Source organism: Phoenix dactylifera, chromosome 8 (genome assembly GCF_009389715.1).
Source record: "Phoenix dactylifera cultivar Barhee BC4 chromosome 8, palm_55x_up_171113_PBpolish2nd_filt_p, whole genome shotgun sequence".
Classification (NCBI taxonomy): Eukaryota; Viridiplantae; Streptophyta; class Magnoliopsida; order Arecales; family Arecaceae; genus Phoenix; species Phoenix dactylifera.
Window position 1 is genome coordinate 13,860,538 of NC_052399.1, and position 27,726 is coordinate 13,888,263.

Here is a 27,726-nt window from a genome sequence, read left to right on the forward strand (position 1 = left end):
GATCACCACCCATTATCCGCCGACCTCCCTACCTCTTTCACCGCTATGCTCATATATTGATTTATGCATTATCCGATTTTGTGCTCTCCACTCCTCTCTCATCCCAAACCGATCATATTTTCAGTTATTCATTCTTCTTATTTTGTATTTGGACGCATCATTGCCTTATTTTATTGCCGCCGGTGAACCTGTACCCCCTAGCTAAACCTTTGCCAAATATTGAATGTTATAAAATGAGATAGGGCCAGGCAAAGGAATATAAAGTAGATGATGAAAAAATAAATATTTCCTCTTATATATAAGGAAGGTTGATCTACCAATGCTAAGGTCGTTTGACAAATATACTTCTCATATAACATGATAGGCTTCTATTTTTCTCAATTTTAGAGTCAGCATGAAATGATGTATTTGTTAAAAAGAAATGAGTGTGAATAAAAAGAGGGATGGGAAGCACTTACTCAATCCCTATACTTGTGTGAAAATGGAAAAGTAGTGACCTGAGAAATTTTGATCCACTTTCTAAAGACCGAGTTGCATTTTTTTTTTTTTGTAAACCGACTGCTCACACCAATCTCACATGAGCATTGCCACACAAAATCACAAGCCAAAAGATAAACTTAAAGTTCTTTAATAGCACTAATTTTTACTTAATTACTTGACATGTTTTTTCTTTTAGATCACACAAGCATGATACAAGGGATATGCTAACATAGCTAAATTAGTCGAAACTAACATAGCATGGATCACTTCCAAGTCCATTGGTTATTTAAAAGATTCGAGAAGGAAAACCAAAGTTTTAAGATTTGTTTTTAGTTATGGGCATATGCACTTCGATATCAATTGTTTTTAAAATTTGACTGCATCAAATAAAAAGTCGTCCCTTTTTGTCCATGAAACCCTTCCAAGGAATCCAATTATATTTTTTAAGCAAGCAATTAGTTATAATGTATGATTATTTTTAGGAAACTAGTTGTAATCCAATTATATTAACTAAAATCTCAATGTTAAACAATTTTAAAAAAAATAACTTGTGATTTTTTTAATGCATTACATCTCATATTTTTTTCTCTTTGTTTAAAATTGTATCTCTTCCTCCTCGCTCGAAATTTCTCAAATGTTAGTTATGGTAAGATATCTCTCTTAGAATTTCTTTCTTTCTTAGTAAATCTTATTGTCTCTCAAAGTTCACTAGGGTTAAAACCCCTTTTTTTATGTAAGTCTAGCATGTTTTATGCTTTTCAAGGAATATATAAGTAGAGTTATTATATGAATAGTTAGAATTTTTGAAAAGATAATCTTGTTAGGATCATTCTTGAAATTGAATAATTTAAAAAATTAAGCCACTTCTATATAGCTCAAGGATCAAGGATATATGAATTGCATTAATATATTGTCAATTATATAATAAACAAGAGACACATCATAATATGTATTACATGATCAAGCAAAATAATTATTTTACATCTAGACTAACAAAAAATTAATGCACCATCACCATCTGGGCTAGAGTGCTAACCAACTTAGCCAGTGATCATTGACAAGTTTTCAATGTAGTATATAATAAACAAAATTTTTAATCAAGTCAATGGTACAAATATAAATAATACACAGATCCCACTAACTTTTCCATGTGCACTATCTTGGGCAATATACAAATATCATATGACTAAAGTATGCTGCAAATATAATTCTAAGCTCTTACTTGGATAATGAAGCTTGAAGCATCATATACATATATTTCTTTAGATTGTACCATTAGCATCACAATAATTTGTTTGCTATAGCAAATACAAATATGTATGGGGCATGTGATGGATGTATTGTTCGAATATATGGCAAAAATCAAAAAGAGAAGTTGAACCACTCCGAATAATATCCTAAGAAAATAATAAATGCATACAATGTTAACAATTTTAACGTAAATTTAATTTAAAAATCAAAAATACATCAAGACTCAAGACCAATATAAAGAACTACTAAGACACTCTATAATTTGTAATGAATCTTGGTGTTAGTTTTGCTTATTTGAATCCTCCTTTCTACTGCATCACTTCATTTGTGTTTTGCTTTTTTTTTTTCTCCAAAAAATTGAAGAAATTATTTTTAGTTCTCTGAAAGGACATAGCTTTAACTAATTTCCATTTGATTATCCTAGCACCAAAAAAGGGTTCTTATAGTGATCTTTTTCTTTTACAGTTAAACTTAGATATAGTACATCAAAGAGGCTGTATTAGTATGTTATTTGTTGCCAAAATATGTGCTTCAAATATCTCAAACTTATGTTCTGTTTGAATGCAATTTAGAATCTAAAAAGTAGTTGTCTATGCATGAAAGTGAATTTATATTATTTAGAACTCATTTGGTCCGTGGAAAGAGAAGCGGACAAAGTGTGGTCGACAAAAAAAATAGAGAAACACTTTTTGTTTGGTTGGATTTTTCAAAAAAGAGAATTAAGAAAGTAGCATGCTCAAAAAAAGATACTTTTGTTGAGCAGTGATCAAAATCGTAAATGCATCATTTCTTTCACAAAGTTCTTTTCCTACTTTTAATTTGACAAATTAATGCTTTTAATAGTATTTACATATTCAACTAAAAATGACCATCCTTGGATATGCTATGAGAGATGATGCTTAATATTGAATTATTGAGATTTACTATCCGACTTAATGGATAATGCTTGCTATTAAATTGTAACGTGGAGTGCCAAGCATATTCCTTCCTAACTGAAGCCTATCAAGAGGTGGAGCTCACATGATAATAACTCAACTTAATTATCAAATAAAGTATGTTTATAGTCTATCACTCAAAATTTCCAATACCATACTCCGTCGTCTTGATTGTGGAGTATCTTTTCATAATTTCAATCGTTTCAATGCGCATGAATAACTGAGGTTTGTATGATTACAAAAATATTTCTTCAAATATTAAACCACACGTAATCATATTTGGCGCCATACGAAGCATTAATTAACTAGTATTTTCATGCAAAATCATCATAACAAAAAATAGATTTAAGGGTTGAATTTGACATAAACGATAAATCAAAATACCAACCATCTTTTATCCAATTTCATCATAACAAAGAATAAATTTGAGAGTTGAATTTGACATAAACCAAAATGCCAACCATCTTTTATCGGACGAAACTTGCAAGCATCATATATCAGGATTCACATCGAGCAAATCATACTTGCTATATAACATGACACAAAGTACAAATCTAAAATTATCCAACTTAAAACAGTTGAAGAAAATGCTAACCACAGCCAAAACATCCAAATATTAATTAAACCTAGCCAGGGCGCAAGTTGTATGCTAAATTTTATGCCCCCCCCCCCCCCCCCCCCCCCCCAAGTCGTATCTTACAATTAGTCTATTTTTTTTTAAAAAAAAAAAATCATCTCGTTTACAAGAGATTACCGATGATCACGAAAATCAGCGGCTGTGATTGGCTGCAGCCTTCGCTAGGGTTGGCAATAATATCTCCTCGCATGGTTAGTTATTGGATGTGGACTCGAAAGATCCGTCATGTCGCACGTCATGTCCAAGTCATGGCTATCCTACTCGGGCTACGAGTATTAGAATGCTCTTCAAGAATCCATACTGCCCGAGTGCCCGTTGCCCCTCCGTCTCGGAAGCTCGAGGGCTCTGTTTCCCTTCTCTCGGCGAAAGCCCTACGCGCGCGCCCCTATCGGCGACCAAGAATGCGAAGGTACCTCCTTTCCTTCTCCTGTTCTCCTCTCTTCCCTTCGCCCTCTCTATCTCTCTCAAACCCTAATTGTGCGATTCCACCTCTTCTGCTTCTCCTTTTCCCTCACATTCTTTTCCTCCAGAGGAATGGCTGGCTTCCGATTCCGAGGCGTTGGCGCGAGAAAACCCTAGCGGGGGAATGGCTTCCGCCATTTCTACCGAAGGGTCTACGGATAAGGTCAAGATTAGGGCAGGAGATAAGCGCTGGATGGATGATCTTGACTACATGCCGCTGACCAAACGGCGGCGGTTGCTTCTCTCGAGCACGTCGTCCCCTCCGTCCCCTTCATTCCCAGCTTCTTCGAAGTAAGATTTTGATTCTCCATTTCAGTTCTCTTTTCGAATTTTCTTTTTCCCCCCTTTTCCTTGTAATCTTGTTCTTGATACCATTATGTTGCTTGGTGGTAACCCATCTATGGCTAACAGCAGGCCTCCAATAGATATGGCTGTCAAGCGGGTTTCTCCTGGAGCTTCACAGGTTATCTTGTTTAGCTCTCGTTCTATCTCTCTTCCTCTTACACACTAAATTCTCTTCTTTTTTTTTCAGAAAAAAATACTTCAATTCTTGTTTGCCAATATGGCAACTAGATTTTGGCTTATCAACAACACGGAGATTGAATGCTATTTTGATATGTGATGTTGGAATTGGCATTTATTATGATATATTGGGCATTCTATTTTAGAAGATTATCTGATATTCTTGGATAATGAAATTAACTTTTGAAGTTTGCTCGTTATTAATAGTACATCATGCACAAGAATATAAGAAAAGATTTTCCCCCCCCCTTTTTTCATGTCAATACGGTGATATCGTATGTAGATGAATAAGAATGCTGAACTTTCTATGGTTTGTCTTGATGCTATATAAACTTCGGATGCATTAGCATATTTTTAGGTCCCTAGGTTATCAGATGATACTCAAAGTGTCTGGCATCCTTATTGCAGCCTAGCTTTACTTTCAGAGCAGGATTTAAAAGACAAGAATGGTAGATTGTTCAAATCTCTGTTGCTGATCCTCTTTTGCATTTTTAAATCGAAATTCTACACAGCCCTTAACCAAATGAAAGCCCTATTCAGTTTTATCTATGTAGTTATGTATATTGTCTCTAAACAATTTCACACACTCGGCATATTATGAAAAGCCAACTCATTCAAACAAGTCTCTAAATTAACATTTAAGCATAAACAGTACAGACACAAGCAAGTAAAGGACAATATAATAATAATGCTTCTTGCAATTAAACATAATCATATGAGTTTTGCAATTTGCGCTGCTCAGATAAATTAGGTTTTAAGGGCCAGAAAAATTATTGATTGTAACACAAGCATTTCAGGTATGCCAAAATGGATATCTGAGGCATAAAGTATAGCGCCATTGATTCACCTCTAGAATCATAATTGTTTTGGCATTGTTACTTCTGGAATCATATAGTTTCAAGTATTGTATTCTGAGAAGATAACTTTAAGATTAACAAGAGAAGGGACAAATTTCTTCAACCCTAACCTGATTTTGAGACCATCATTTTAGATAGAGAATATTTGTAAGCATCATTACTTCTTATGTTGGTGCTGAGACAAGAGGACTAGAGGGCTAAGAATGCTGTAGACAGAGCGCCAAGTTAAAGTGTATAATCCTGATAGTTCTGTTGACATCCAACATCAAGTGTGGCATGGTGAAACGACATGAGAATTTGTTAATGGATGCAGTTGGATGATTTATGCACCTTGTGCCAGTTGTCCAGGGCATTGAGGTTGTTACATGTAGATTTCCATTATGAGTTTGAGTGGGATAAAGGCACTATGTGCCTTTTTATAAGGGCCAACCAAAAACAATCACCAATCACCATGCTAATGGTCATTTTTCTCACAGGAGTGAAGGGTTCTTTAGAGTTAATGTTGCACATTTTCTTGACTTTATTGAGAAATTAGATAAAGCTATTAAATTTCCCTTGATCTCACATCCACTGGCTGTTGAGAGAAGCTCCTTTTTTTGTTTGTGTGTGTGTATATGCTACAAAGGAGACCGAATATTAAGTTTGTGCTTTTTTGGGTGAATGGAGCATCTTAGCTACAATTTCTTGCTGGATGACATGTCGTCTTATAACAGAGTAGACATGGTACTGTAAATGGACATGAAGTTTGGAGAAAGGACTGAATTCTGGAGAGGAGTGAAGCATTGTAGTACTAAAGTAGGGCATGGTCATGCTGGTTATCTTGCTGTCTGATATGGTTCAGAAAAAAACCAGCCTTATCATACATGGTGTGGTATGTATCATGCCTGTACTAGTTACCGTAGGAAGTTGACATGACCTGACCCAGTATTGTCTTTTAATGCGAGCATCTAGGTAACTTTGGTGCCACGAGCGGAAGCAGACTGACATCATTGGCAGTCTTATATTAGTGATACTTATGCACACCAATGTAAAGAGGGCTTTTTGGCAGGCTCTCAAAGCATCATATGGACAAAAAATTCTGACTCGGGTGACTGAAATGAAGCAAGATATGCCATTAACAAATTATATATGTTAGTTATATTCACCCATAACTGGCTTGTCGCAAGACTTTGCAAATTAGAATAAACCAGATCAAAATATTGCTATAATGTAGCTCCTCTATGTCGACAACCAGCAAATTGCTGGAAAATGATGAAAAATTACAGATCTTAATTTTTAAACATTGTAATATTGAATAAAATGTTGTTCGAAATGAAGCTGCAATACCAACTAGTAGACTCAGCATTAGAAGCATTGTTACATTTTCTTAAATATTCGCATTTGGTTTCGAGTACTCCCAATGCTTTTGGAAAAGCATGGTTTTGTTCATTCATTTTGTTCATGTATTTGCGCTGATGAATAATGGTTTTCATGTGTTTATGGAACTAAGGTTGTTTGTTCATCTTTTTCATGTATTTATGATTTTTACGTTTTTATGGAACTGATGAATAAAGAATAAGATGGATGTTTACACTAACAACTTTATAAACACCAGAATATTTGCCAACTTTTAGAACTTCGCTTAAAAAAACTTCTATCCTATAGACAGGACAAACGGCTTCAAAAACACATCTATTCCAAAAATACTCCTATCTAAACTTGTCTAAACTAATGATGGATTTGAGGATGTCAGCTAGATTACAGATTTTAGGAGCTGATTGGATTTTCGGTTGACAAATTAAAACAACTCATGAGCAATTAATGGAGGTCATGGTTGACAACTTCCTTAAAACAGAACACAGGCAACTAAGAGAAGAACCCATGTTCTCTTACTCTTGTGTTTCTTAAAAGGAGCCCGTGTTGGAGGTCATGGTTGACTTTCAAGCCCGTGTTTCTTTCTATCTAACATACTCCCGCAGCATCTGGACAGCTTGAGATTCGGGTAGAGGGATCTCGATTTTGATTAGAACCTCCCTAAATCTACTTAAAAAGGCTTGAAAGTCCTCTTCAGGGCCTTTCACTCGCTCTGGCACATTTTGGCGGAACGTAAACGTTATAGTAGAATCTTTGAGGTAAATTATGTTTAAAAAAAGAAAAATTGAAAAGAACTCTCGTTCTTTTACCATCGATCATGCGAAAGTTTACCAACTCGAATGAACTGGCTATTGAACTAGTCTTCCTCTTTTTTTTTCTTGTTTTGTAAGGCGATACAAGATAGGAAGGGGAGGGGGTTCGGGGGAGGGGAAACCTTCCCTTCGGGGAGGGTTAACTAAATGAAAAGATGCGTAGGCGCTTTCACTTCCTTAAGAAGGTCCCTTTAGGAATTGGAGAGTAGGGCGCAGATCATCTTTCTGGTTCACACAACCGGAGTACTGAGACAGATAGTACTGGATGCGGGGCAATAGCAACTGGAAGACGGAACCATCGCCTTCGAGCGAAAGCACATTGGAATCCTCCGGGCGAGGGACGTGTTGGGATGTCATTAAGTTTGATGTGTGGGCCGCCATCCGAAACTTCTTTCGATCGATTTCAGAATTCCGTGTTCCGTTCGCTAGGTTCGTTAGCGAGCTCCTAACTAACCTAGCTCATACACCACTGGGATAAGATCGCATAAGCGTCTCCTAGCCTAGGGATCGAAGCTTCTGTTTCTATGAGAATCCCGCCCAGATGAAAGATCATACGCTGGCTTGCCGGCCTGCCTTCAGTCTGTATGGTGGGAAACAACTAGCTGCTCTTGTAGGAGTTGGCTTTCCATATCACTTCCCTCTCATTTCCCTTGGCTCTGGTGCTATTGACTTAGCTCTTCCATAAAGGGCTGCTAGGGAATAGAGTGTGGCACTTTCTTTCGTAATAGAGTTATGCTGGTAGCTCCAGTGCAGCTGCAGCAGGGACCCCGTGCACCTTGACTATAGCTTCGCAGTGACAACCTTGATCGAATGTGTAGGATAGGTGGGAGGTGGTGACACACAACGACCAATCCTGAAAGACCACTCTTTCGTCTAAGGATGCCTAACCGCCGCACCGATCATTCGGGGGGGGGCGGGACACTGCGAGGTGGGTAGTACTCCAAGATACTGGGACAAATGTTCAGAAAAAGCCTATGCAGTGAATGGAGCACCTTTACAGATCTATTCAAAGAATAGTAAACCATTACTAATGTTATCACCCAACACTTGCTCGGCTGCCTGCAGAGCAGAACGTCGAGATTCTCGAGTATGCCCTGGCAGTAGAGCTCGCTGAATTCGAAAAAGAAAAAGGATACTTCGAACCATGTTACGAAGCCAGGACGGATGTGAATCGAGGAGTTAAAGTAAAGCTCAGCTAGGACAGTTCCTCTCTCCGATGGATGGGCGGGGAATAGCATCTGTTCTGTTAGCTGAGATTGCCTCTTTGAGGAGAGAATGTGAATCTTTGAGAACCCTGGTGAAAAAAGAGGGCCGGGACAGCTCTTTTCAGAGTGGCTTAAGGCATTGGTTTGCTAAATCGACAAGGGGGACAGACCTCGAACTACAAACTAGTCCTGTGTGGAAGTGGTCAATTTGCTCTCCCGATAGCCTGACGGGTTTGCCTTATTTTCTTTCTGGGGAATGCGTCGACTCAAAAACGCCGGGACGCTGGCTCCCACAGAGGGAAGCCCAACGAATGTCAGATGCAAAGCCCCGCACCTCATTAAGATCATATTGGCATACTCTCATCCGCACCAATATCATCTACAGATATGGGATCCCCGCATTTTGTTCTCCATTCAAGAACTAAACCATGGACAAATTCGAATCGAGGATCGGAATCGTACCTTCGGGCAATCTCCGCTCTAGACGGGAAAGGAATATGCAATAAAAGGCCTTTCTTCAGGTTTCCAATGCCCCGACGGTGGGGCCTTATGGGGAAGGGCCCAGCCCAATAGGGACAGCACACCCCCCACTTGAAGCGCACCTCTGTATCGACTGAATCACTCGATCTAAGGGTGACGTCGGTGGAACCGGTGAACCACGCGAGCTGGTTAGATGCGTGGGGCAGAGGGCTCGTAGTACCCCCCTTTTCTTCAAGGCTGATATGGAAAAGGCATTTGCCGGATCTGGGCACATACCTTCTAACATATCTTCTGAGTTATTTCATACTTTTCTTTTGCATAGGACTGGATCACCCCAATGCACCAATACGGTCTCTTTCTCCATTTTGGTGAATAGGAGAGCTGCTGGAACTTATGAAAAATCCAACAGCTGGAGACCCGCTCTATCCTTTTTTATTAATTATAGTTTTTTTTGCTACAAACGAGATTGAAGAAGTCCATCGACTTAAAAACCCTTGGTACTTTAAACCAAAGTCTTGCTATGGACAGAATGTATCTGACATTGGTCATTTTAGCAATCGGAGAAAACGTTTCATCATAGTCTACCCATTGTCCCTTGGCTACCAGACGCGCTTTGAACCTCTCTATCGTGCCATCTGCCTTATGCTTTACCTTGGAAAGCCATTTGCATCCAACAACTTAATGATCACAGGAAAGTAGGAAACTAAACATCCTCATAAGAATCCATGTCCTCTGGCTGTTATATTTCCTAAAAAATTAGGAGACCATTATCAAAGGCCAAAAACCGAGTCATCCCAATGCAGCCAAGATGTTATTCTTTTTCCAGTTAAACTTCTTCACACTTATGTATGCCATAGTTCTTGCTGACTCTTGCATCAACTTTGTGTTTCCTTTTGGGGATTTCTTGAGCTTGTACATCAACTTGGTGAGTTCTCTGCCCTGCATGAAATTTACTTTTCCTGATCATAATTGGAGCTTTTGATAAGTAATTGAATTCTATATGTTGATTGATAGACTGCCTGGGCCCAAAATCTTTGCTTGATTCTCTTATTCTTTCCGACTCCATAGAGTTATACTTATGCTTTTCTGATGAATTCATGTGTCATCTTGCATCTCAATTTGTGAATGTTCGATTTAATACAAGCAATATTGTTGGCTTGCATCTTGGATTTCAAGTGTTTGATGTAATGCTTGCAATAATTGATATTGGATTGTAATTTTAATACGAATGCCCCTATAACTTATACTTCTAAACAAAATCAAGTCCCTATCTACTCCTTCCTTGAGCAAATTCTTCTTTTTTGCTCTCTGTTATCTTGTCTACCAATGTAGATTCATCTTTGTGGGTTCATCCAATACAGTAGAAAATTATGTTGCATATGGATTCTCTTTTTGAATTTTAATATTTCTTTCCTTTCTTTTGAAAGCAGTTCAAAAGAGAGTGGCACTATCTCTGAGGCCGTGAAAACATATCTCATTCATATGGACTTGGATTCTAGACTCTTCCTCTTCTTCATGGCTTTTGACCTATTTTGATTCTTGTTCTTGTGCTTCCCTTTATGTTGACTGTCATTTCTCTTCTTCAAACTGTTGTTAACTTTCATTTCATTGTTACATTGTTGTTGCATAATTGATATAACATATCATTTCCAAGTGCTGCTAATATATGTGGTCTTTGATAAATATCTTCTATTTTAGAGGACCTTGTGGGATAAGAAGATCAACGGACCGATTGAACTGATGTTTTAAGAGACTGGGTGCTCTATTTCCAATCTGTAAATTGCTATTGATCTCAATGTGCTAATTCTTGATTATTTTTTTTTTAAATGCATTTTAAGGCAAAGTTTCTGGGTAGTATTTTGTGATGGCATTCTATTTATCAATAAGATCAAAGAACACCTTCCTAAAAGAACTTGAGCACATTTTCACTTTAGAGACCAATTTTTCAATCCTACAGCTAAGTTTCTCCTGTATTATCATTGACGCATTTTGGAATAAGTTTTTAATGCTCATTGTTTAAGACTTGTGATAAGTGATTGTTGCAGTCTCATAACAGGCCTCTTTCCATTGTAACCACTAAATGCTGAGGTTGTATCTTTTCTATGCTTAAGATGCCCTGTGCTAAAGAGAGCCCAACCTGAGCTCTTATCAAACAGGAATTACTCTTTATGGTACCTGATTAGAGACTGAAACCAATGAATATGGATTGTTTAAGTGGATGTTTAGTGGTTAAACTGTCCACTGTTTTAAGAATAATGTTCAGCATGTCTAATGTGAGGCTTGTTTCAAAAGAGGTTTTTAGCATTGAGCTGTCTGTAGGAGAAGTTCCTTACATATCTGTTTCACACAGTAATAGGAGATGCAACTAAGATGCATCTACAACATTATGTTTAAAGCAAAGGCACAGTTTATATTAGATTATATTGCTGAAAGTCTAATAAAAATGAAAAGAAGAGGATTTTATTTCTATTTTTTGGGAAAGCAGATTTTATTTCTCAGGTTTATAGTTTACTTACTTGTGCAATAAAAATTAATATTATTTTGTATTATGTACTATAAAAAGAATTATGATTTTCAAAGTTATGAAGGGCACTCTACGCAAGAAAATAGCTCTATAATGTATTATTGTCCTTTGCAGGAGTGGCCAGGGTTACCTAGAGGCATGAAGTTTGATCCATCTGATGAAGATCTACTTTGGCATCTTCGTGCAAAAGTTGGCAAAGGGGAGGCTGATCCTCATCCTTTAATCAGCGAATTTATTACTTCCCTTGATGAAGATGATGGATTTGGTTACACCCATCCCCAAAAACTACCTGGTAATTAACTTAAAAATTTGGGTTTGTTCCTGCAAAATATATAATTTCTGCATTTCTTTCAGCTTAAATTGCCAATTAATAGGTGTCAAGAAGGACGGAAGTGTATCCTACTTCTTTCATAGATCATTCAAGATATATAATACTAAGAATGGAAAGCATTGGATGGTACACAATGATGACTCTGAAGATATCTTTTGGCAAAAGGTGGGCAAGACTAGACCAGTCATTGTTGATGGGAGTCATCAGGGTTGTAAAAAGATAATGGTTCTCTATGCAAGCATGAACAAAGGCAAGAAACCTGAGAAATCCAATTGGGTGCTGTATCAGTATCATCTTGGCACTGGAAATGCTGAGAAGAGGGAGCTAGTTGTTTCTAAAATCTTCTATGAGAATGGGTCCAGGCAGGATAAAAAGAATGCACAAGAGTTGTCTCTGGAGACTGTAAAAGCTATTGTTGCTGAAGCAGAGCCTCTAGTTGTTGCCGAATTGGTAGGTCCTGATCCTCAGGAGAGAATCAACATTTAGTCTCAATGTCTCATTACCATGAAAGCATCTGCTTGTGTGTCTATTGCTCTGCCTTTAAACTCTTATATACTCTAGATTAATTGGATAAATGGGAAAGCTTCATCTAAATATTGTATCAACATAGAAGAAGGAATTAAAAACAAACAAAAGTCCATTGTCAAAGTTAACACTCTTCTCACACAATAAATTCTGCTGTTATGTGAAATTGATCCTGCAGTTTTCCACTCTTACCTTAGCAAACTTGTTTCTGCCATTCACTAACCGTGACGGAATCACAAATGCAGACAACAGGATATCATGAAACCAAATGTAATGAAAATAGGGCTTGTGCTGGGTGGAGAAAGCTTGATAAATATGATAATTGTTCTACTGAAGATTCAAAGCAAAGAAAAATCAAATCCCAAGTTTTATCAGATGTTCATCAGTCTGTGGAAGGCTTCTTAGCTGGTGGCAAGCTCCATCACGAGCAATTCTCTTGTGCAGCTGAATCATGGAGGACCAGATCTTGTATATCTGGTGATGCTCAAGCAAATGTCAAAATTTTGAAAAACAACTTGAAGGTGAGTTAGGCTGATCGTATAAATTTTGGCTTTGTCTAAACTTGATTTACAAATATAAAACAGTGTTAAATAATGGAGGTCATTTTCCCCATTTCTTCTTAATTACTGATATTTATTGATACTGATAGCACTCCTCTCTATATAAATCAAGGAAACATTGAACTCTCTAAAGACAACCCTGATCCGGAGCTTCCAACTTCTTCACTAAGCCACCATTACCAAAAGAGCCAAAACCCACCCTGAACTTAACTGTGTTCTTTTTTTTACCCTACACACCTTCCACAGGATCTAATGGACTCCAGCTGCCCCTTTATGTTTATCTTTCTCATCAAACAATTCTAGAAGGCATATGAGGTTCAGTGTGTCAAGAAACTATGAAGTCCTGATTCCAGTGCCAATCCTGATGACACACAAGAAGTGGGGTGAGGCCAATTCCTTTCGTCTAAGTTGTCTGCTTCCAGAAGAATTGGTCATAATAGCCAACTGAATGAAGATCTTCACATTTTCAAGGGCCAAATGATCTTAAATATTTCAGCCTTTAGCCAAAAACAATCCACCATGATTTAAAATTTAATTGTAAGAGATTATACTGAAGACATGCCTGATGTAGACCACATCTGTTGGATCCTCCTACATCCTCTAAGTCTAGAGAATGTTTAGGAGCTTGGTATACTACTCCAGAAAAGATCATCCTCCACAGTCCTTACAATGAGATCATTGCACTTTTTCTTCCCCAAGGCAGTCTGAATTGTAACTGAAGCCTCTTGATCCAGCACCAGATCCTAGATATTAGGAAAGAGAATATAAAGAAGCCCTACTCCCATCCATGCATTATGCATTTAGGGCAACAACTAGCTCTAGCCTTTTGAGCTCTCACCTGGAAGGGGAAACATTCAAAGAAGTCCCACCATTAGGTGGTCTGTTCTCTCTGTAAAAAGGCTCGGTCAACTTCCCTTCCAACCAAACTCCATAGAGCGAAGGAAGCTCCACAAGTATTTACCTAATAATGATGAAATAAGATCTACTAAATTTTTTATACAAGATCCCATGAGTTTTAGATTTGTGAACATTTTTCCAATGAACCTGATGCAAAGCACCTGCAGCCTCTCTTCTTTCCATAAATTACCCTTCTGAACTTATCAATTCTTTTGATTACCCAAGTTGGAGCCTCAAATAGAGATAAATATAAATGGGAAGCAAAAATATGTGAATGACATTACCATTTAATGTTGATAATATTCACAAAAGAGAATGCTTAGGGTTATCCCTCCATAGCTAGTATTATTGCTACTTTGGTAGGAGTAAAATGATTCTATTATCCAACGCCAGCTTGCATCTGGGGCAACCAAGTTTTATTGATACCAAGATTACAATCAGATTCCACAATGGCAATGATTTAAAATGTTCTGCCTATCAGTAGTCCTTGATTAGCTCAATACCTTTCATGTCTCTGCTTCCATAAACTCATATTCCATTTTGGTGTGACCTATTGGTGGTTCGTTGTTTCGAGCTGCTTTATGAGGTACGTACACCTTAACATTGACCTTTCATGACCATCCAATCTGCGACACGAGGCAAGCACAATAAAACAATATTTTTGGTGAAGAGTACATAAAATAATTGGAGTTGGTTCGTCATGTTTATATAAAATTGCTTAACAACTAACTTGCCAAGTTTGAGCCTCAGATTCTTAGTTTGGCAAGTACACCAACCATAAAAATACTTATAGAAACTGCTTTACCTTCATTTGTATTTGAGCTGCTGTTGAATGCACTCAGGGCTCATATTAGTGCCTTACAGTCCTACTTTTTTGTATTCTACAATTCTCAAAATCAAAAGAAGTTAAAATGTTTGTTAATTGATGCATAAACTGATGAGACTGGAAAAGAAAATGATAATCTCAATAATTATTCACCTTTGTTAGGAGCACTAAGAACTACATACGGATGATCCATTGCCTTCTTCAGGAGGTATACTTTTATCTTTTGGTCACCTTCAACTTATCAATATAAATGCATCCTCTCTTGCCAAAGCCGTGACTTGAAAGTTGATAACTGGGGCAAGTCACCAATAAATTTGTAAGGCTAACCAGATTTTCACATCTACGAAAAACACACAGCTATTTTCATTTTTTTCATATTAACTTGTAGTTGGTCTTTCACAAATCTCTCTCTCTCTCTGTTAATTAATACATCCTTCTAGTAGTTACTCATTTTTTTGTTATAACTCTCCAATATTTTGTTTTTATTGGGAAATCTATCATTAGGTTCATTTATTTCCTTCAGCTAAATGATGCTGCTTGAGCTGTTTTTATGCAGGATATTTCCATGGGTGATTGTGATTTGGTTTCTGAAGGAAACAAAACTTCTGGTCTTGTCGTTTCAAGTGCAATGAATTCTGATTTAGTCAGATCTTGTTCCCTCAATAGCCAGCATCTCCCAGATGCTAGTAGCTTGGGAGATACTCAAGCATATATAAGCAATTCAAATCTGATAGCTTCCTCTGGATTCAAAGGTCATACCGCTGAACAAGGAGGGAATGATCTGCTGCAACTATCTAATCTGCCAGATCATAGTCTTGAAATAAAAGTTGAGCATTCTGACTATATTCAAACAAATCCTCGAAGGGAGGGTTTAGAGGATGCTGACATGGAAGCGTTTACAAGTGAATATGAAAAGGAGGATCTCGATCATGTTACACTGCTAGAACGTTGTAACATGCTGTTATCAAGCACTTATTTTGTTTCTGGTGATCTCAGTGGTTCAAGATGCTGTCAAGATTGTAGGGCTTGTACTTTAAAGCCCTGTCCAAACAGTGTATTACATGCTCAAGATAGTGGATTTATTTCTAAAAGTGAGGGAGATGGAACCCTGTTGTAAGTGTCCATTTAAATGATCTATGTATATTTATCTTGTTATTATATGCTAGCTGATTTGGATTTTTTTTCATCCATTTCTATCACAGGAATCATTTGGGAACTGAAAATTGTGGAAAAGATATACTTGGCCTACTGCAGGTAGACATGTACATTATTTATGCTTCTTGTGAGTTATGAAAAATATTGGCAAACTGCACAGAACTTGAATCAAACCAAATCTTGCCATTTAGTGCTTATTTCACTGTCAATTAGCTGCGATATGGTTCTTACTTCTTAGGCATGAAGATACGAACTTTTTTTTTTTCCTTTAGTTTGTGTGAATGGATTTTGAGAGGAAGCATTAACGGCTCCAAGATTAACATAAAGAGAAGAGAAAGAAAGAAGGTAGATGAACTAAGAAAAATGGTTAGAGTTCCAAATTATTGCACATAAAACAAAGATTTGTGTAATGTGGGGTAGGAAGCACAAGGAACAAGAAAATAAATGAAAGTGGATAAAAAGCTCTACGTGACCTGTATTAAGAATAAATTCAGCGCTGCTCTGTCACATCCCATAGACTCCATAAAATGCCCCCCCCCCCCCCCCCCCCCCTTGTTGACCCTTGAAAGGTGGAATCTGAGGCTAAAGCCATGCCGATCAACATCAGATATATTGGCAGTTTGACATGCCCTGAGTGCCTATTCTGGAATGGGGCCATAATAGCAACTCTGATGAGTGGGTGAAAATTGAGGCATTTTGGTAAACTTTGCTCAGAATCATGCCTTTACAGCCATCTTCTCCGTGGAGTTTGCAGCTAGGACAGCAATATCACATTTCTTATAAGCTGTTCATTGCATTATATCAGCTTTGCAATAAGGAGAAATGTGTTCATTCTTGTTGGTCATATCCTGCTATCCTGAACCTTTTCAGTAAGCATTTCTGAGATTTTTTTTTAATAAAAAAATCAAAAGAGAGAATTCAAGTTTTTAAGTGAAAACATTTGAAGAGTAGCTGTATTTTATTCAATCACTTAAGATGTTATTCAGTTGAAATGGATTTAATAATATACTTCTTCCATTGAAGGGTGATTTCAATTCTGTAGAATATTTTGCTGAATTCTGCATGACTATTGATTTTCCATGTATAAGTGTTATATATGCCTGGGTTCCCACATTGAGAATGCTGGCTGTATTAGCTTTATTTTTACTTGTTCATTGGGTTCAACTATTGTTAGTCAGCTTATTATTATTATTATATGCATCAGGTCCTAAATCTTTGTTAATTTTTCCATCAAGATGACAATTTAGTGTCAATCATCTGGCAAACATTTTGCATTTTGTTCATTTGTTTCAATTAAAGATATATAACATTTTTTGATATAACGTTGTTGGTTTTTGATAATTAATAACTCTGCTCAATACATGTTGTACAGGATATTTCTTCAGGTCCTTCTATTCATCCTCCAAGCACACAAGTCCCAATGGGAGAATGTTGTGCTGGCAGCATTCCTGAAAGTAATGATGCAAAATCTATGAATAATTTAATGTTCGATTCTCCTGACGGGGCTACTGCAGGATTTGATCCGTATTTGCAAACTTCCCGGAACTGCCAACTCCGCATATCGTTGCAAGATAGCCAATCTCTTGAAAATCATGAAAATAACTACATATCTGTATGTCAGACATCTGGTCCTGAAGTAAAACCACCTGTTCAAGGCAGCAAATGTTCTAGGGATCACTCTCAGTGCCTTCGTTTTGAATTATCTGCCCAACAGGTCCAATTGAAGGTTGAACATTTGGAAGAAGGTTATGTTAATAATGATTCTGAAATAAATGCAGGTGTGCTATGTAGTGCTGATAAAAAATTACCAGAGAAGGGTAGTACAGCTAGTACTTGTGCAGCCACTCCATGTACTCCAGATGCTAAGATGTCATGCTTAAGACAGATACTTGCTGACCAGAATGATAGCGATCGGGTGTATGATTCAATACTCCCAACCTTTCCTGTTGAGGTAAAGGTCAAACCTTTGGAAGAAAGTGGCACCAACAGGGTTCCTGAAGCAAATGCTGAAAATCATTTGAGCCTGTTGCTAAGTAATCATTCAACAGAGGTTTCTAGAGCACGAACTCGAAGTTCGTCAAAAGATGATCATTTTCAAGTCAACTCTTCATTCAATGGCAATAATTTGCAAGAAAACATGTCAACTAGCTATTTATGTTCTGACCAGAAATCTCTTCCTGAAGATGTAATTAATTCAGAATCTCCGAAACTTCAGAGCAGTAAAATTTCTGGTTTTATGAATAGTACTTATTTAGAGAACTCCTGTACAGTTTCTCAGTCTTCAGCAAAGGCTGGTAATTACCAGGACAACGTTTCGCCTAGTGGTGACAGTTTGTTTGAAGAATCTGGCAGAAATTGTTCTGATCAGGTCTCTTTTCTAGAGAAAGTACATGCTGGTGCTAGTAATATATTATCAAATTCAGTTCAAGTGAAGACTGAACCCTTGGAAAGTGGCTTATTGAGCAAGTGTGAGAATCATCTATTCAGCTTTCCAGAGTCTTATATGTTAGAAGCTGATGTCAAGAGGGAAACTCTTGATGAACTCTCTGTAGATGTGATTGATCATGTTTCGAAAGTAGGACATGCTATGATGCCGATTTCAGGAATTGTTTCTAACTTAGATTATGACAACAATCTGAATTGCTCTCAACAAGCAGTGCCACGCTGTCCAGTAGATGGTTCTGTCAACCCTAAAAATGCCAAATCAAGTCATTTTTCTCTTCGAAGGATAAGGAAAAAAACTGCAACGTCTGGAGTGATCCCCTATCACGTTTCACTTCTCATTTTTGTATTCTATGATCATTTTGTTTAGAAATGTACTTTCTTTACAATTTAAAAAACAATCCATGCAGGGATTCAGTGGAAACTGCACTTGAGGAAGATGCTCCTGGACTTCTACAGGTAAATATAAGATTTGATTTGAGTATTACATTCAGTCATATTTTGAAGTAATGGATTTTGGGCAGGTTCTACTAGATAAAGGAATAACAGTTGAGGAAATTATACTTTATGGGGACGTAGAAGACGATGAAGCGTTAGAGGTTTCTTCCACAGATGACAGTTTTGAAGAACTTGAAACTGTGATGACTAAGGTGGCTAATTTATCATTCAATGTGCATTCTTTGATGCCTACCGCAATGATGATTTCTTTTTCCTCAGTCATACGCCATTGAACTCATGCCTCCGTTTCTGCAATCAATTATTCGTATTAGATATTGCCAGTATCTAGTGACATCTTAGCACATATAACAAATTTGTTTACTGGTATTATGACTGAAATTTTGGAATGCAACATTAAGCATTATATGTTTCTATTATAATGGTGCATATGCTTCTTCTTCCGGATTTTAATATGAGTAATAAAGCTACTTTTTAGATGCCATATCATGATGTCAACAGAAAGAAATCCTGTATTTTACATATTTCTAATGGAAACTCGAAACTGTTGCATAAGAAAAAACATTTTTGGCTTTATGAAACTCTTCATTTTGGTGCAGAATTTGCTTGGACTTGAATAATGCTGGATCATGGTTGCTAAGATAATTAGTTCTGGGTTGAATGATGGCAAAATTATTTTCTTGCAGATGGCATACAGCATTCTAAGCAACTGATACTTACAATTTGGTTCTAATACTGTCTAAATATTGGCACATCAAATGTCACTTAGTTGAGGAAATATGGTTGACCACATGATAGGAATGGTCTAATACCCAACAACTTTGTGAGGAGTTAAATGCCATAACAAGGATGAAGATCCTAGAGGTTGAATTTGTGGGACCAAAGTTTCCTTTTTTAATGATGCCTAACATTAAAATATGATCGTTAATTGGCTTCCTTTAAAATTCCTTTTACAACTATTAGCCAAGACACCATAAAGATTTGTTAGGTGGATCTGTTCTCTTTTTTTTTTTCTTCTTTTTTTTTGATTCAATGGTTTAACAGCTGTTAGTATATTGTTATTCAAAAGTGCTGGTTGGGGGGGGGGGGGGGGGTCACAAGATGAAATTGTGCATCTATCGGCGAAGACAAATAGTTGGTAACACGAAACATTTTGGAGATTTGAACCAGAGTGAAAGTTCTCTAGTTGGCTGATTTTCTGTTGCAAGAGTGCATCATCTGGAGCAAAATGCAGGCCTCATAGCAAATAACAAAGATTTCGGTACAGGCGTCTGCAGAACATTTCATTTAATTATGTTTTTGTGATTGGCTATAATATGGGAAGGAATCCAGGTAGCCACCAGGTTTTATTTACTATTATTAGGGTTTGTTATGTTTACTGTCCCTAGGCAAGTCAATGAATATAGCATTTCTCTGGGTCTTTTTATAAGGTCTGCATTTTAAAGCTGGCTAAGGGAAGCACACCGGTTCAATTGTATTTTGATGGGATTCATAAAACAAATTTTGAAAAGGGTTGACTATATTCTCTCTTGCTATTATCTTCTTCTATTAGGTCTTTCCCTTCATTTCTTTTTTGTCTCAAATCTAAACAAATCAAATCTTGTTGAAGAATCTAAAGATATTCGGCGCCCTCCCTTAAAAGATCTCAATTTGTATGACCAGATCTGTGCAATCCACTCTATATATATTATTGACTATGATTATCTCACTTTGTTATCAATTGGTTAGCTTACTTTAGGATATGCCAACTATGATTACTTTCAGCATCTCCTAATACATTAGGGATGTAAAAGGATATGAATATTATGAAAGGTTGATATATTTGGTTCTCATGACATTTGAGAATTGAGATGGAAGGGATAGAATCAGTGTCGGCGGAACCGATACCGGACACCGTACTGGTTGCCCCGCGGGATGAGTCGGTACGGGCCCGTGTCGTGTCGTGTCGTGTCAGGCTTGTACCAGCACAGTAGAGGAGGCGGGAGAGAGAGGATAAGAGAGAAAGAGAAGGGGGAGAGAGGGAGGGAGGCCGATGGAGGGCCGTCGAAGGCCGGTGACCCATGCAGGAGGCGGAGGAAATCTCCACGGCCGGAAAACAGGGCAGGTCTCCTATTTCGTTTGAAACAGATTGCTTGCCGACTTTACTTAAAAATCGTGAAATAAAGGAAGGGGCTGAACCCCTGTTTCGAACGAAACAGGGGACCCGCTTTGTTTCTCGATCATGGAGCCTAGAGGAGCGTCCTCCGCACGGCTCGCCGGCTTCTGCTAGTCCTCCATCGGTCGGCTTCCACCGCCGTCTCTCTTCCTTCCTCTCTCCCTCCTCCGCTCGTTCTCTCTTTTTCTTTCTTTCTCCTTCTCCTCCTTCGACAATGGATTTGCTAGAATCGTGCCGGTCAGGTGCCGGGACGGCTCGGTACGACCGGAACCGTCCGGTTTGGGACGGTTCCGCCAACATTGGATAGGACCATATGTTGCTTCCTTATCACTCAAGACAAGGTTGAGTATGAGTTTTATTAATTACAGGTAACGGAGAGTATCTTTATGGGGCCATCAATTGATATTATATTTATGTTGACACTCCCTAGTTCAAGGACATGTTTTATGCTATGGTCAGATGAGGCTGCCACTGGCTCGGTCTTGATGATTGTTTATTTATGTTTGGTGTCTCTTCAGAAGTTTTCAGATGCACTACAGCTTGTGTACCAATAACGAGTCTTTGTTTTAAATACTATTTCATCTCAGGTTTTTTTAAACACATTTCTGCAGTTTATTAAACACCGATAACATAATCTTTTGATTTACATATTGTAGATGATTATGTCCCTTGGTTAAGTATGTGGTTTTGTATGATCTATCCATTTCTCTTGCTGTTGCCAAAGTTATTCTAAGCCTAGTTTAGATTGGTAATAGCATCCTTCATGCCGATATGTTTCAAATATGACATAATACAACACGGTATCGTGTTGTAGTTCTGAACCGATCAATGTAGGCATGCTGGTGTTTTATAATGTAGTTGAACTAACTGCCATTGTGTAGAATTTTTTATATTTTGTGTGTACCATACAATTCTCCTTTAGGTTTATCATTCTTGTTTGTTGCTCGTCTGCATTATCTGGTTTTAAAGGATATTCTGGAACTTTATTATAAAAATTGGGCGCTGGTGTCTCTCTATTATAGATAGCAAAGAGTCAAGAAAAAGAACTGATTGTGCATAGGAATTTTATTATTTTCTATTAAAAATAGAGAAAAGGAAATATTTGTTACCTTCTCTTCATGTGCAATGCTGTAACCAAGGATTAACTGTCGGTATTAGTTGCACTGGCTGTTATGTACTGCCAGATTGACTCTTTACCTACCTCATACAGATTTGTATTTGGGTTACTATCATGCTGGCTGAACTGCGTATCTGTATGGCCTGAGTGCTGCTGTACTCATATTGACCAGTGACCTGTATGGGCTCATACTGCAGTTTTTAAAACCTCAGCTACATCAATGAACTCTGACAAACAGCTTAGGGAAGCCCATTGCCCACTCAAAATTTGTCTGTCAGGGACCCACCACCCAAGCTCATGGCCTTATGTCTAACTGTGTTTAGTATGAATCTTAACAACATTGGGCAAAAAGAATCTTTGAGCATTGAAAAGGTTGCTCACGATCAAATGATGGGGGGCTTGACACCGATGATCTGAGCCATGATCTACAATCTCTACATTGTTTACTGTTTAAAAAACTGTGATTTCGAGATCATTAGCCCATGCATTCAGTGGCTAAAAAACATGCATTGTTTCATATTATTTAAATTATCCATTTTGGACCATTCGATGCATGGGCTAGTACATGACTTTTTTGACAATGAGCATTTTAGAGATAGTAGATCATCTCCAATAGCTCGAGTCATTGGAGCCAGGCTCGGTCATCCTATCAGGACCGACCTTATTCAGGATGCTGCATGGGCACCCATATATTAGCTCCATTCAAAAAGAAAACATTTTGTTTTGTACCTTTTGACATTGTTCTGACCTTATGTTTCAATCAGGCTCTCTTCTTCCTTTATTAACACGAAACTTCTATGTAGGATAATATGTCCACTTTGGGAACTCCCCAAAAACTCGAACATGTACCCACTTCCTAAGTAGCTTCCTATGCCTTTTGTGACTTTCAAGTGTTTTTTAAATATTCGCTTCACCACACTTGCACCTGGACCTGCACCTGCTCTGTCACCCACTCCCGATTCCGGCGACCAAGCTTCTTCCCCACACTGATCTAAATTGAAAGCTAGTTTGGGAGTTATTTTGGAAGTGAGGGATGCAATCTTGCTGGAAGATATCAGCTGCTAAGCTCCTTCCCAGTTGTTGTTCGATCCCAGTTATTGTGGTTAAATTGATTATTAAATTTGAATTAATATCTGCCTTGGACGAAAACAAGTACATTTTATCAGTCTTTAGACCCTGGACTGAATCAAATTGCACATTTTTTGCAATAAATTCTATTTCTTTCTCTTCTGTTCACATTGTACTCTTATTTGAAAGACATGTTTATGCTTGCTGTTGCACTTAGCTTAGTTTTATACTTGTCTTCTTGCTTTTTGTTGCTCTTTTAGATGATTCTGGACCTGCAAAATTCTATTTAATGTGATTATCATGCAAATGCAACATCTTCAAGATAAGTGGGCATGAGTTAAATGCCAAAGCTGCAAAGTTATCTTCTATTCATTTTTGTATCTTGTATTCAATATGTTTTGAGTTCTCTTTCCTTTCGTGTCTCAGTTATTTCCTGAGAGAGCATCTCTAATCAAGCTTTCTACTGCACGGCATGTTAAGGGGTCAAAGGCTGTATACTGTTTGGCCTGCTTAATTTCCCTTATTGAACAGGTGGGTAATTTTTATGATATCTTTTGGGTATTAAAAAGTTGTGTGTCTTTTTTCTCGCATATATACCTTTGCAAATATGGCTTATTAGGTATTTACCCTTCAAAAATCACTGTTTGCATGTATACCCTACAAATCCTCTTGTTTTTACAATTTTTAAATGACAGTTCTAATAAATAATTGTTTTATGTATAAAAGGACTTGATTACAATTTTGCATTAATGCCCTTATCTCTTTACAATATAAATTAAATGTTAGTTTTTTCAGGTAGATTAGTGCAAAAGGGTAATAGTGTCTTGTTACACTTAAAAGCAGTTATTTTTTTGCATTGTTAGTCAAAAATGTAAAGGGACAGCTATCATTGCAAAAGCAAGATGATTTCAGGGGTGTCTATGTAAATAGTGATTTCGGAGGATTAATATGCAATGTCATATTTACAAGGATATGTATGTAATATCCCCATAAACTTTTACCGAATTGTAGTGTGCTAAACTAGTTTTCTTACCATAGTTTTATTGGTACTCATGCTTTCTTATTTTGTAGACTCGATATCTCCAATTCCGTAATAGCTCTGTTGAATGGGGATGGTGTAGGGACCTGCAATCGTTTATTTTTGTCTTTAAAAGGCATAACAGGTAATCTTTGTTCCTTGGGGTTTCTCCTCTAAAGAGAATTCCAATTCACTAGTTTGTTGGGTGAATCACAATATGACTCCTGGAATTAACTTTGATACAGAATAGTCTTAGAACGTCCAGAATATGGGTATGCCACTTATTTCTTTGAGCTTGTGGACTCTTTGCCCATTCCCTGGCAAATCAAGAGGTTAGTGACAGCCATGAAGCTTCCCAGCTGTAGCAGGACCACTCTAATCGAGAACAAACCATTGTTGGTAAGACTTTCATCTTCTGTTTTTTGTAATTCTGTCATTGCGACATTGTTGAAGGGGCTGCACTTGCATTATTACATACTTGTAATTTGCCAAAGACATATATGTAAACATTAATTGGCACTTTTCTCCTTTGCAATTATTGATATATCATCTTTTATTTTTTGTGAAAAAATGGTTCTCCATTTTTCTAATTCTTTGAACTGCATTTTAGATCATTTTAACTTGACTTTAAAGAAATGGCTTTAAAAACAAAAACTAGTCTAACATGAGAGTCTCATTATTAGTATTAAACAAAAACAAAAACTAGGTTCCTTGCAAATCATAGAAAAGACGACCAACAAATATTTATACCTTAACATCGTCTTGCATTTTCATTTAATGCTGAATGTTTTGTAAGTCATTTGATGATCTTTAATTTATATTTTATGGGCCAGAATGTCAATATCAGGAATCAGATCCATATGTGCTAGTTAGTGGCAAGTCTTACCCAAGGGTTCAGCAGGCTACATTACTCAAATTTGGTGAACAGTTGTCTGACAACTGCAACCTATCACCAGTAATGCACCAGCTCCATGATCCCACAGTTTATAATTGGCCTTCCTAACCTTAATGTCATGGACTAAGTGGCGGGGAAGAGTTCATTAATATCTGCATTTTGTTCTTGCACCCAAGTTTTGGTTACTTGCATGCATGTCAAGAAACAAGATATGCATACAAGAAGATGAGCATCATGGAACTGCCATTTTTACTAGATCGAGAGAGAAATGTCCATTCGGATGAGAATTGTGTTACTGACATCAATGAAAATTAGAGAAATGTAAAAAACTTAAAGCCTTCCCTGGGTCATGTTCTCTATAGTTTTGTCACCTAATATCCTGTATCTTTATGTTCAATCAAATCAGTGGCCAAGTGAGCTGTTGAATTATCAAACAAGTACTCGAAATGTGCCCAGAATTAGGGGTGTAAACAAGCAAAGCTCGACCAAGCTAGGCACTTGAGCCAGGTCATTTAGCGTGAGACTTGAACAGCATAGCTTGGCTAAGCCAGGCACTCGAGTCAGGTCATTTAGTTTTTGGTCGCACTTTCACGAGTACCTTGTTCAAGAGATTTGGTCAATGCCTGATGTTCCTCAAGGCTTCCAAATATACACTTTGAGCTGATTTTGATGGCTCTATCTCAATTTAATAATGGGAATTTGCTCCTTTTGCATAAATCATGTTAATTTTTGATGATTTTAAATTATTATTTGTTCTTATATAATAACTGAAATAATATATTGATATGTATGATTATTAATTTTTCATATTTCAAGAGCTGAGCTTGGATGTTTTGTGCTAGCTCTAGCTTAGGCTCATTTACCATTTCAGCAGGCCAAAATCAGTTGAGCATGAGTTGCTAAATGGCTTTCTTGCTTAAAGTCCTCCTTTAAATGATGTGGAATTTTGAAATTATGTTGAGCAGTCGTTATGTTCTGTGAAATATAATGACTCATGAGAGGGTAGAGTGGTCGATATAAATGATGTTTCTATATAAAATTCATTTGTACTCTCTCGAGCAAGGGTCACCATTACAACAGACAATTGCTGATTGTTGCTCTTCTAGGGGAAAAAATAATCATACCAAACAGCAAGCTCAAATTGAATAGTTCTGGCTGTTCAGGTTAATTTTCTTGAACTTCTTGCTCCTGATAAGAATTTTGAGCCATTATTTTAGTGACTTATCTTAATCTGGATAAGAATTTTGGCTCGCCCTTTTGAGTACTCAATCTCTTTGAGAATTCATGTTGCATGGAGTTTCATTCTTGTTAAAATATCTTTTGAGTAGTTCAGCAACTTCTCTTATAAATCCGTACATAACAGTTTTACTATCTTAAATGCTCATATTTCAAAATACATACAGAAAAATGTTGTTATAATCATTAAGTTTAGAAATTATTTTCTGTTTTCGAGTTCTATTAGTTGTTTCATTGTGAATTTACAAATGTTGCATTCTAGTACATGTAGTTGAAATTAAGCATTAGCTGTTCCAAGAAAGTTTCAATACCTGTTTTATGGTTATTTTAATGCTTCAATCCCTATATGTAATTGAACTTGCATATTAACTGAAATTACCCATCCACTGCTTCATAAATGATTGTTCAGAAGCAATTTTTAAGGCTTTCCTGAATAAAAGACATATATTATTGAACTTACTATTACCCAAAATTTACCTATCCAATGGTGTCATGGATGATTGGTTAGGCAAAATGAGCTTCTTCTCCGAGTTGAAACTGAGTTCTGAATATTCCCTAGTTTAGCATACGTCAAGTGCTATTTCAGAGTAAGTTTAGTGGATAGCATAATTATAAATTAGAGCGATGGTGATGAAAATTGCTACTCAACTGACAGTTTTACATTTTCTGCATCACATTTATGCGGTGATAATCGGTTTGTAAACCATTTTTGCATAATGTCTCTCTTTTCTACCACTTTATTTGCATTTGTCTTGGGATTTTATTGATGAGTTGTTTTACCATGACCAGATACTCCATTTAATCTCGCTAGTGCATGTTAATGCAGAACCAGCTATTTCTGATAGACTACTAACAGCTTATTGATTTATTTCTTTTAAAAAAAACTTTACATCTTAAAACGGCATATCTATTTTTGTAAAAGGTTGGAGAAGATTTAACAGAGGGAGAGGCGTGTGTTTTGGAGGAGTATGGTTGGACACCAAATACTGGCCTCGGGACAATGCTCAACTACTGTGACAGGGTGGTTCATGACAAGAAAAATGAGAGGTATAACTCAGAATGGAGGGCCAAGATTGGGAGGTTGTTAATGATTGGCCATGATGGTGGGCGCACTGTACTGGCCAATCTTCCTAAGAAAGTTGCGAAGTACATGGAGAACCGTAATCAAGAAATCAAGTTGATTTAATGATGCAGCTCCTCCAGTTTCAGTTATTTGTAGATGGTTGCTGAGCATTGCACTATATTTTGGCCTTCAGCAGCAGTGTATGTTGATGGTAAGCGTTGATGATGCTGTAATTATGTGTTCTTTTCTGACCCTCAGACCAAATTTATTAGATAGCTTAGAGTATTAACTTAATGTATGGTTATGGTTATGACATGGTTGAAGTATACAGGATCAAATGTATGTTTATTTTTTTGGTTTACTTGTGGTTAGAACAAAACTGAAACTGTCCATACATGTACTGCATGATACAGTGGTTTTGATGGATCAAATGATCTGCAGCTTGAGAGCTGGGGGTTCAACAA

General features: G+C 37.2%; 1 protein-coding gene across 2 annotated transcripts; it reads left to right on the forward strand.

Moving 5' to 3' along the window:
- Positions 1 to 3,559: 3,559 nt before the first annotated feature.
- Positions 3,560 to 27,726, forward strand: LOC103695671. Of its 2 annotated transcripts, none has more exons than XM_008777069.4 (15): positions 3,560 to 3,712; positions 3,834 to 4,056; positions 4,177 to 4,228; positions 11,633 to 11,810; positions 11,893 to 12,299; positions 12,620 to 12,895; positions 15,214 to 15,770; positions 15,860 to 15,911; positions 17,185 to 18,560; positions 18,665 to 18,713; positions 18,779 to 18,904; positions 23,477 to 23,581; positions 24,122 to 24,213; positions 24,314 to 24,467; positions 27,122 to 27,726. In XM_008777069.4, the coding sequence occupies exons 2-15, from the start codon at positions 3,890 to 3,892 to the stop codon at positions 27,383 to 27,385; spliced, it is 3,855 nt and encodes a 1,284-aa protein (XP_008775291.2). In that variant the 5' UTR covers positions 3,560 to 3,712; positions 3,834 to 3,889; the 3' UTR covers positions 27,386 to 27,726. The 2 variants fall into 2 exon arrangements, with proteins under 2 accessions (XP_008775291.2, XP_038984904.1); XM_039128976.1 differs by having other exon boundaries at positions 4,180 to 4,228.